The sequence below is a fragment of the Nicotiana attenuata genome, chromosome 7, assembly GCF_001879085.1.
Source record: "Nicotiana attenuata strain UT chromosome 7, NIATTr2, whole genome shotgun sequence".
Classification (NCBI taxonomy): Eukaryota; Viridiplantae; Streptophyta; class Magnoliopsida; order Solanales; family Solanaceae; genus Nicotiana; species Nicotiana attenuata.
This window is the reverse complement of record NC_031995.1, coordinates 16,978,401-16,989,619: the sequence shown is the minus strand read 5'-3', so window position 1 is coordinate 16,989,619 and position 11,219 is coordinate 16,978,401. Positions and strand designations below refer to the sequence as shown.

The following is an 11,219-nucleotide window of genomic DNA, read 5'->3' as shown; positions in this document are numbered from 1 at the left end:
TGCGTCATCCCGGCTTTCCTTATTTCCATGGCAACTTATGTTTCTTTTATTTCTTCTTTTTCTTGCCTTTGCTTTCTCTCTGTTTTTGTTCTCTCATCCCACCCTCTTGTTTTGCCATTGTTTTTTTTTTCTCTCAGTTTCTTATTTTTCTCTCTTTTCTTTCATTTTCTCTCTTGCTTTCCTCCCTTTGTTTTTCCCCTCTTGTTTTTCCTCTCTCTTTTTCTCTTCTTCTTTTATTTCCTCTGGTTCCGGTCGAATCCTATGGAGCTTGCCTACGTATCATGACCCCGCATGAATCAGACCAAGCGTAGTTCTTGGGGATATAAATGAAAAATAAATAACAAAAATATTTTTGGGATTTTCAATTTTTCATAAAAACAAATACTTTGATTACAATGACTCAAGACTCAGACTCAAAAGAAACTAACAAACTTTTAAAACATCAATTCAAAGGACCTAACAGACTCCAACACGACTAAACAGACTCAAAATGGAAGGTACCGACTCAAACAAAGATCACGAATACATTAAAGCCTTGAAAATTCCTGAAGCCCTCGGGGTGTTGTTTGGTTCTGCTGCGGGCCCATCTGCAAGATCCCCTTGGAGACTTTCCAAATCTCTCATTATCTGCTGGACAAATGTCATGACTGCCGCGAGGAAAGTGGTGCGGGTCATGTCCTCACATGCTTGACATTTTACCACGATGTACTCTGCAATCGCCCTGACCTTCTCTCGGATCCTACCCTTCTCTTGCAATAAATACCCAATTTGCCGGGCTCTAGCTTCCAAAGTTTGCTCAGCTGCATGGCTCTGTTCTTGAAAATGTTGCAGATCCCTTTCTAACCGTGCTACCAAGGCATAACAATGCTCCCTTTCCGCCTTGAAATCTCTTTCCTGCTTAGCCATTTCATTTTCAAGGATCTTGACCTTTTTCTTCATACTCACCATCCCTTTGTCGTATTTTTCCTTCAGCTGACGGATGAGACTGGCTCGTTCCCCTGCATCCTTAGCTAACTTGGCTTAGGCATTTGCTAGCTCCACTTCAGGCTTTTGCAAATCATCCTCGGAATCACGTGCCTTCAGGGTAAGACTGTAGATAAGCTTTTCATCTTTTCTACTCCTGCCGGAGTTTTCAATTGCCAGTTTCATCTTCCGGATTTGGGCTTTGAGACCTTCGGCTTCCTGTGCTTGGAGATCATTGTTGAATTCCATGTTTCTCAGCTTTTCTTTCAGGGCATGAATCTCAGCTTGATATGCCTTTTCTTTTTCCCCCCGTGCTAATCTTTCTTGGATTATGTCATCAAAAGCTTGAACATGAGGTCTTTTGGCAGGCCTCTCAGGTTCGGGTTCCGGCTCGTTGTTCACACAAGACCTTTTCTCAAACCAAATAGCATAGCCCGAATCTATTTCCCCCTTTGCAATATCTGGTACCTGGGTGCCATTCTTTAGATACCGGCAGGCATTCCAATCCTGTTGAACTAAAGCCTCGGGCAATGCAGCTTCCGGATGTAACTCTATGACCTGAGTACTTAAATCTTCATCTTCGGGCACAATCTGATACCTTCCCAACTGTCTCAGGACCCTCTGTGGTGCATACGGCTGAATACTTTTCACACCCATTAACCTCAAGTAGCCTTTAGCAGCAGTCATGTATATGGCTTCTGTCTTCGGGAGCCATCCTATAGACCACTCAATTTGACTTTCTTTGAGAGCTTTCAAATGAGACACCCATGCTTCAAATCCTTCTGGCACATTGTAATCCTTTACCCTCTCTTCGTAACTGGTGATGAAGTTATTTGGGCTCGAGCCATAACTCATGAATCTGGGATGATGGCGAAGATGCTCGATCAACCACATTTGTAAAAGGATATTGCAACCCTCAAAGAACTGAGCCCCGACTTTGCATAAGGTCAACGCTCGATAGATATCCGCCAGTACTAACGGAGCAAGTGTATGGTCTTCCTTGGTAGTGAGGATTTGTGCGATTCCAGACATACGGATATCAACTGTCCCTTTCTCATTTGGAAAAACCATAATTCCTAAGAATGCCACGATAAATGCAAACTGGCGATGAATCTGCCAACGACCCTTATCTTGCTTGTTGCTCAACCCCTTTTCATGTGCTTCCAAACCAGAAGAGTGTCGAAACCTGAAGTATAAGAAATGGAAAGCACAACACCTGTTGCTTATATGGTCTTTGTTTGCTGATATTCAAGAGGTCAAAAAACTTGTGTACCGACGGAGCCCTTGGAAATATAAGCTGTTGCTTCCTCAAATCTCGTCCAAACTCAATGTACCCAGCCATCTCCTCCAAAGTAGGGGTAATCTCAAAGTCCGAGAAGCGAAAAACATTACGGGCTGGGTCCCAGAAAGTTATCAGAGCCTTGATCAGATCGTCCCGTGGTTTAATCTCCCAGATGTCTATAAGAGCGCCCACCTGCTTTCTCAGCCATTTCTGACCATCCTAATCTAAATCATTCCACCACATGTACCCGAGCCTGCTCCCTGATCACTTCTGGTGGATCTTGGATAATATTCATCTGTTCCTGTAGAAGGGTAGGGTTAGGGTTGACTCCAGTGGACCCTTTTGAAAACAGGTTTCTAATTTTAAAACAAAAAACCATAATCCCTTCCTTGATATGCCAATATTAACCAAATGGCTATTTTTGCAAATGTGGCCCCTTCCCAATTCCATACGAATTTTGAGGCCGGGGAGGGTTTATTTTATGACACTTCTCAACCTTGTCCATTTGTTTACGAAGATAGCCCTTCGACAACTGAAGAATACTCTAAGGTTACCTCGGTAAGAACGGTTTAAAACATTGCCGAAACTGAATCGGCTTATTTTGACCAAACTTCCAAACTGCATCTATTTGACCCCCTAACTTCTGTTTTTTTTTCTCTTTTGTTTTTTCAAAAATAAGGCCGGACCTTATGTAGGTTGCCTACGTATCCCACATCCAGTGAGAATCAGACCTGCGTAGTTCGGCTAGCTTGATTTTTGGAAATAACTATTTTTGAAAAAAAATTCGGCAGAGTTTCGGGGTATTTTCAAATATCGGGTTTTAGAGCCGGGCTTTATTTCTTCATCATTCTTGGTCTTTCTCTCTCTTGTTTTTTCTCTCTTTTTGATTTTTCCCTCTCTTTTTGTTTTCTTATCTAGCCGCCTCAGCATGCAAGCCGAAACAAACAAATGTTCACGTAGCACATAGAATGCATCATGATGGTCTGTTATTTTGGGGTACACCTGTCCTAGACGGACCCAACCCCTGTGTTGAGTCTCCTAAGTCAAAATGCACGTGATGCAAACAAGCGCTCCTACTAGGGATCCGGCATGAAGCTGTGTTTTTCTAAGTTAAAATCCTGGGGTTTTGGTCTAAACTTGGGGTACCCGAGCGGACAACTGGGGCCGAGGAGGGGCGACGTACCGGGAGCACTAAAGTTTGCCCGGCCTTGTCGCTTGCCCAGCCTCGCTCTATTTGGTGTAATTTCTACAGAAAAGCGGGCTACGCGAACGTATGCACCATTTTCAGAAGACTCAGATGGGGTGGCGTAAGAAGGCAATTATATATAATTTCAACAATATTAAAGCGGTAAACAGATAGTATTTTAGCACAAAGGTTCACAAAAATACAATAATATCAACAATAAATAAGCCAAGTAAAAATCATAAAACAAGCTCGAATTCTTGAACCCTGAACAATAAATTTTCGGTTCTGATCCCCATGAGAAGGTGTTAGGCACTCCAGAGTTTCGTGGTTCTAGCACGGTCGCTTTGATCATACTTGGCTTATACAATTATTTAATTACTGATTTTAGAACCTATATGCTTTTACTTCTTTTACCGCTTTTAATAAGAAAAATTATCTTGAAACGGGTAACGAGCACGTATACCCATTCATTTGGCGCGTCAAAAATTATGTCACGTGAACGTGTCCACAATTAATAACGCTTTATTATTATAAAGAAAGTTTGGGCCGAAGTTGCGCGAACGCATACTCCAGTTTTATTTTTAGAAGCGTAATTGTGTTACGCGGACGTATACACAATCACACTAGTATTTTAATCGGCCCTAGAGGCTTTTCTATGAATATTAATCATTTTAAATATCTAGGTTATAAAAGTAACCCGAGGGCCATGCATTCGAAACCACGCCTTAATTTGTTCGATAAGGATCCATTAATGGTACACAGCTAACGAGGTTACACTTAATTTCAACTATGACGGAATTTTTGAATCAGAAATTGAAATTAACCAAATGCTGTTTTTTTAGAACCTAAAATTAGCCTAATGAGAGGCCCAACGTGAGGAGGCAGCCCAAGTGCTATGTTGTCAACGAATGAAGGGTGCAACTGGGCCAAAACGTGAGGCCCAAACATATTGAGGATTTAAATCCTTCCAACTTTAATACAAATCCAAATACTGTATTTCAGAACCCAACTATTGGCCTAGCTTTTAAGCTATTCTGGACAACCCATTTATCATCTAAAATGCAAGTTCACTGTAAGCATATTTTTACCTTTCAAAGGACAGTCAGAACTAACTACACTACCAACCCAGGGTTTAACAATTTGACAAGTTCCAAAACAAGTGGGCCTATGGCCCAAGACTCACAAAATAGCCCCATCCCAACGCCTGAACGTCTACACGCTTACAAGGGGACAAACAAGCCTGCTCATTAATTATTGGCCCAAGAGGGCCCATATCCCTGTGAGTCTAACATTGAATAATCACCAAATTACACCCACAACTACTGAACACCGAAAAAGCTGATTGGAATTTAACTACAAACTATTTAAAATCTAGCCATTTTCACATAACAAACATACTAATCATATAGCCTTTTCATGTTTTGAATTTGTTTCAAATGATCCTGAACTAAAAACTAAATCAACGAGATATCCAGAATATCAAATCCATGTCCACATTACATACAAAATTTCAACCAAAGGTCATTTGACAAACGACCACTCCTATTACTGCCAGGTTACTTCATCACAATCAACAGGCAATAATATGACACCTTTAGCCATTTTAATCTACTGCAGTAATTCAAACTAAGCTAAAAGGAAACCTAATTCTAATTGCAGACTCTAATGAATAGATTTATAAGAAAATCATTACACTAAAACAATAAGAACTAATTATCAATCACAACCAAGCTTTGACAAATACTTTAAGCATAATCCAAACGCGGTATACTGGTCATAAAAAAACTGAAGAAACAAGGACTAAATTCAATGAATCAGCATTAGACTCCATCTTATTTCAATCAAAGCTTTGCATTACACATTAGGTGAAGTCCATGGGAGCTGAACAATACCTGGGATAAGAAAAGGAAACAAAGAAGAGAGTGAAGATCAGTAGGTCACAGCAACAACAGATCAGCAAACTGAACACAGCTTCAGCCCAAGAATAACTGAGGAATAATCAATTGGAGACAATTTCGAACCAGCACCAGCACTCAATAAAGCTCAACCATGAAAATCCAACCAGAAATGAATCCAAAACACCTGAAGAGCTACTGATTTAACTCAGTTTAAACTTCAGCTGTTTAGGAATTTATTTAGGGTAAAATGTTGCAGGAATTTCAGGGATTTTCTCTAATGAAACAGTAAAATTTTGAAATTGTATTCTCAGCTCTTAGAAATCTCTAGCCCCTAAAATCCTCTCTAAAATCTTCGCCCAAAATCCCTTTGCTCTCAAATTTAGGCCCTCCAATCTGACCTTTAAGGCAAGGCAATGATGCCTTTACAGGCAAGCAATTAGGGCAACTTTCAGGTTTTAGATTTGCATTTTAGTCCCATATTTTGTGACTTGGTGCCCAAGTTATACTACCTAAAAGCCTGAAATTGAAATTAGAACCCCATACTAGAAACTTCTAGGGGCTTCCCAATCTGTTACTGCAAGGTTCCCTAAGCCAAATACCTATACTACCCTCAAATATCCCTGAAATTACCCTGAAGACCAGCCTGGGTCAAACGGGTATGGGTTAAACTGACCCAATATCTGGACCAAAGGTGGGCTCAATTCTGAACCCATGATCTAGATTAAATCCTTGAGATGAAATCTGAAATGGCTTCAAAGCCCAGACGAACAAATGATCCCAAATCCAATCAATCAACAAACAGAGAACCCACATTTAAATGATTTCGAGAACTAAAATCTACGATAACTGATTAATCACGAACACAAAGCAGGAAATTAACTAGATTATAAACCTTATTAAATTAACTCGGTGATTAAACAAGAGATGAAATCAAAACACTAATCATGCGATCAACAAAAGGCACTAAACAGACCCAGCAATACTGAAGAATAAGAACCTGGAAAAAAGAATAACAAACGGACAACTCTCAAACTCGGCCGGAAACTTTTGATCAAAATTTTTTAATTGAGTTATCGAAAGAAAAGAGAGGAAGGAAAGAGGAAATAAAACTGAAATAGCGTGAAGTGAAACAAAAGAAAGAGAGAAGCTCACCAAACAAAGCTCGAACTCGAGACTTGACGAACTAGTTTAATCCCTAAATAATGTCAATCGCTTGTTCTTTGTCAAGAACAAGCGAACAACATCATTTTGTGATAAACCGGCCCTGAATACTAAGAAAACTTGGAGGAGCAGCCTTGCATGAGTGAATTTGGCTTTGGGCTTTTAGGGCTTGAATCTTTGATTTAAGATTCGAAAAGATCCATGGGGATTCGAAGGAAAATACTTGGAGAATGGGAGAGGGGAGGCTAAGAAGATTCCGTGGTGTTATTTTGAGGCGGTTTGGAAGCGGTGCCGCCACCAGAGAAAACAAGGGCGGTGCTAGGGTTCCGAAAATTCGAGGGGCTCCGGTGGGATTTGAGGGAATATGATGGGGGATTCGTGATGAGGGAGGGAAGAGGGAGCTTTGGTGTGAATTTGGAGGTTTTTGGACGCCGGCCGCCGCCGTAGGCGATTTCCGGTGGCGGTAGACGGCGGAGGCGGTGGAGGAGGTTGGTCTCTAGGGTTCAATGGAGAAGAGGCGAAGGGGGGTAGGGGGTGTCATTAGGACACTTATATATCAAAGACACCCTAGTTCCTGGCCGTTAGATTATGAAACCTTGACGGCCAGGATTAATCAAGGAGAAACGGCGTCGTTTTGGTTATGGGGGGGGGGGTGGGGTGGGGGGCGTGGACCGGGTTTGGACGTGGGTTTGGGCTGGCATGGGGCTTGTTTGGACTGGTTCAGGGGATTTTTGGCTTGGGCTTGTTGGAACGAAATAAATCAGGCCCAACTCTGAACTCTTCAATCATTTCTTTTCCATTTCAAATCAATTCTTTCAAAATTCTTTTTCTTCTTTTTTCTCTTTTTTCTTTTTCAAAATTAAATAAAAATTCAAATTAAGTCCTAAAACCTAATTAACCCTAACTAATTAAACCTACATAGTAATTATCACAATTAATTAAAACCTAAATTAAAAGAAAAACTACCAATACTCCAAGATTAAATAAAAAAAATGCAACATAAACTATTTTGTGATTTTCCATTTTTAAAACAACTTAATTACTAATTAATTATTAAAATATAAAATTAACTCCTAAATGCACATGCACATATTTTTTGTATTTTCATTAATTAAACAAAAATAAAAATACACAGACAAATGCAAAAAATTAACATAAATGCCACGAAAATCCACAAAATTGCAAGTAATGAAAAGAAATCATTTTGTTTTGAATTTGTGGGAATAATTCATATAGGGCAAAAATCACGTGCTCACATGTAGTAGTCTATTTCCCCATTTCCTTGGATAAAAGACCCAAGGTAATTGAAACTATCTCTCTTAGGGATAACTTGTGTATCAAGCCTTATATCTCTGTCCGCTTCACTGATCCTGTCATTGAACTTGCACTCCAAATATTCTATCTTGGTCCTACTCAACTTGAACCCTTTAGATTCTGGGGTGTGTCTCCAAATTCAATTCAAAAACTGGAAAAGCTATGGCCTTAAATGCATTCTTTGGCGCCATTGTTAGCAGCAAGTATGACCCTTGTAGTCGTTGCTATTAAAATGAATGGCTATGTAATCATAGTAGTTCTAGCAACAACGTGAGTTTCTTTATTTCTGTCCATCCCAGTAGCCATTGCTAGGGTAAATTTATGATGATTTCTAGAATAAATAAGCGAAGACAATAAGGCTTTAACTGGCCCGAAGTGGAAACTAAAACACAAAGATTTGCAGGCCTGGCTGAAAATGATTCATTATTGCAATTTCTATTTCATGATTACAAAAAGACCAAATTAAGAATTTAATGTGCTTACACAAATAATTACACCTCTGTTCTTTTTTCCTGATATCACACAGTAACAATTAAAGAATGAAACAAAGACCCGAAAAGTTATAGACAATTTGATGAACTTAATTCTCAGAACCTAGAACGCTTGCATTCAGGAGGAATGCCTTGAGAGAACCTTTGAGTATCTGCACAGTAATTGTATGTCATGTACTTCTGCTGCACCCATCTAAGCCTATTTCTGCCGTTACTGTCCAGTCCTTGAGTTTGCCATGTCTGATCATTATTTAATGAATCAGCGGATTTAGAGCCTCCACAAGATGAAGTAGACGATGCAGCTGACCAAACACATGCATTTGTATTAAAATTCCTGTAAGAAGCTGTAAATGGAGCCATGGACCAATCCGTTTTCACTCGCCCGCCTTGTGTTGCCCAGTCATCAGCATTCCATAGGCTAGCGTACACTCTCATTGCCTGATTCTTTGGAAATGCAACTCCAAGTGCTTCGTGGTTGTTGTACACTCTTATTGGTATGTTATCCACCAAAAATCTGGAAATTAGACAAATTAATCCCCAAATTGTCAGACATGAATAGTACTTAGTAAAAATTGTTTTCTAGTGAAGTATGTTTTGTATATGTACTAGATTAAGAAGGAAGTTCATTTTTTTAACGTACATGATGCGTTGGGAGTTCCAAATAATAGAGTAGGTGTGGAACGATGTGGTGGGATCGAACCAGAGGTGAAACTGTTGTTCTTTGTTGCCTTTTCCCTGAGAATAAACGTTGGTATGAACTGTGTAAGGTTGGTCAGATGAATTTCCCAGAAACTCGAAATCAATTTCGTCGTGCCCTGCTCCTTGAGACGACAACTGCAGATTACACAAAAATATATCTCCTTGTTAATATTTTCTGTCAAATATATATGTCCTATATACATAACAGAGATGAAGCAGCAGAATAGTGTAGTTAAATGAAGGGGGCTTACGTAGAAAGTGGTGACAGTGCCAGCAGAATTTCCAGGTACTAACTTGAGCTGCATGTCGAACCTTCCGAATAAAAACTCATTCTTGGATTGAAAGCCGGAACCTGAAATTTTATCGAGGGACAAGGTGAGAAGGCGGCCACCTTCTTGTATCTGAGCACGCTGGTCACCCCAGGTTACGGTCGCGTCTTGGTAGAAATTATCAGCACAAGCAGGGTATAGGAGTAAAACTGCAAGAATAGAGAGCTGAAGGAACATTACAGAAATTCTTGAGGAAGCGAAGGATAAAGACATTGTTGTACTTTAATTTGAAGAAATGAAGCAAGAGATGTTTGTGATTTGTGTTTGAGATTGGGATATATAGTTGTGGAAAGTAGAGTTTGAGAGAGGGAAGGGGGAAGGATGGAAGAAGGGAAATAAAGAAAGCAATTAGCTGGGAATTGAGAGGATGGAAAATGACGTTTAGATAACGCGTTTGTATGGAGATAGCAGAGGCTGCGGTTTCGGATGAAAAGTATAGGGAAGTATGGGGTGTAGGGACAGCCATTTGATCAGCAGGGGTTGGTGAATGAATAGTGACACACTTCTTCACCAATTACACACACGCAAGGGAAATCGGCATTAATATTTCTACCTAACGCGCTAATGTTTCTGTACTTTTTCTTCCTTTCTATGATCGTGATATTTGCATTTTAGTTTCAGGTGTACTTTTACTATAATCTTAACTGTTCAACAATAGTATTGTTGATACTATTTTTTAGTAATTAGTTTGTTAAAATAAAATAAGATATACTGTATTTAATATTTTTTTAATGAGAAAATTTAATATTATTACAAATGCTATGACATGTTTAAAACATACGTTTCAAAAATTTAATAGCCAAAACCACAAGTTTTAAATATCTTCCTATAGTTTGATTTAAATTTATGTGCACCCATTCATCGATTTGTTTAATTGATTTCTCTAAGTTTTGTTGACCAAAATGTCGGTGATATAGAACTTATTCTTCTCTTCCCTTTTCACTTTCTTTTCTTTTCCCCACAAACCTATGTATAGCAAAATTAGAACTTAGAATAGAAAGAGCGTTATAGTTGGACCCGACCCATATTTATACGGATAAAAAATGGGTTATCCGGTGGATAATATGGTTATCCATATTACCCATGGCTTATTGAATATGATCACTCTTGGGAGAATTTCTAGTCTCCCAACCTTGAAGAGTCTCCAATTTGAGGCTTCACAAATGTAAAAGTTAAACCCATTAGTTATCCATTTGGTTATCCATTTTTTAAGTGGATAATATGGTTCTTATCCATATTCGACCCATTTTTAAAATGTTCATTATCCAACCCATTTTTTAATGGATAACATGGGTAGATAACTGCTTTCTTTTAACCATTTTGCCACCTCTACCCATGTCTAGGAGCTTCTCACTTTACTCCTTTGGTGACTCAAACTCAGCTTATTAGGATTAAAGGTGGAAAGTATTTACCACAATGTCTTGTGAACACACTTCAAGTATCTTTCTTATGAAAGAATTATCCATGAATATAAATATTTAAAGAGTGGAATTTTAGAATAACATCCCCAATTACCGATAAATGAGATCAAGTTTTTCGATTTTAATTTCTTCTATGTTCTCGTAGAAACTGCCATGATTATAGTGAATAAAAACATTTCAAGTAAGACACTTCCTTTACCCATGAACGATTCTAACATGGATCAGGATTCCCAATTGATACCACCCAAACCACCCGACATTTTTTCTCCTTCTGGCAGTTTGCCATCCTCCGTGCAAATCTTGGATCAAACTACCTTTAAGGAAAAGCTCATGATGAATGAGGGAATAATTGATTTCGATATGGATCACTATTCTGGCGACCAAGTATAGTGTGCCCCAGATTCTACAGATCTTGAAGCTCAAACAAGCAAAAATTCATGGAGAATAAAAACAATCGAGCTTACAGAGGGCTTCA

The 11,219-nt window shown here is 39.1% G+C and overlaps 2 protein-coding genes across 2 annotated transcripts; both read right to left on the bottom strand.

Annotated features, from left to right (window-relative positions):
• Positions 1,021-2,869, bottom strand: LOC109229869. Its single transcript, XM_019395418.1, has 4 exons — positions 2,800-2,869; positions 2,493-2,584; positions 2,241-2,437; positions 1,021-2,149 (listed from the first exon to the last, which is right to left on the bottom strand). Exons 1-4 carry the CDS (start codon positions 2,867-2,869, stop codon positions 1,021-1,023), a joined length of 1,488 nt encoding a protein of 495 aa, XP_019250963.1.
• Positions 8,201-9,628, bottom strand: LOC109228767 (xyloglucan endotransglucosylase/hydrolase protein 22-like). The gene is made up of 3 exons (XM_019393969.1): positions 9,246-9,628; positions 8,936-9,129; positions 8,201-8,809 (listed from the first exon to the last, which is right to left on the bottom strand). The coding sequence occupies exons 1-3, from the start codon at positions 9,534-9,536 to the stop codon at positions 8,392-8,394; spliced, it is 903 nt and encodes a 300-aa protein (XP_019249514.1). The 5' UTR covers positions 9,537-9,628; the 3' UTR covers positions 8,201-8,391.

Coding starts and splice junctions, on each gene's coding strand:
- LOC109229869 (XM_019395418.1), bottom strand. CDS start 2,869: ATGCAGTTTGGAAGTTTGGTCAAAATAAGCCGATTCAGTTTCGGCAAT. Junction 2,585..2,799: donor TTTAAACCGTTCTTACCGAG/GTAACCTTAGAG, acceptor TGTTTTCAAAAG/GGTCCACTGGAGTCAACCCT. Junction 2,438..2,492: donor TGATCAGGGAGCAGGCTCGG/GTACATGTGGTG, acceptor CTGAGAAAGCAG/GTGGGCGCTCTTATAGACAT.
- LOC109228767 (XM_019393969.1), bottom strand. CDS start 9,536: ATGTCTTTATCCTTCGCTTCCTCAAGAATTTCTGTAATGTTCCTTCAG. Junction 9,130..9,245: donor GCACTGTCACCACTTTCTAC/GTAAGCCCCCTT, acceptor TGTAATCTGCAG/TTGTCGTCTCAAGGAGCAGG. Junction 8,810..8,935: donor TGGAACTCCCAACGCATCAT/GTACGTTAAAAA, acceptor TCTAATTTCCAG/ATTTTTGGTGGATAACATAC.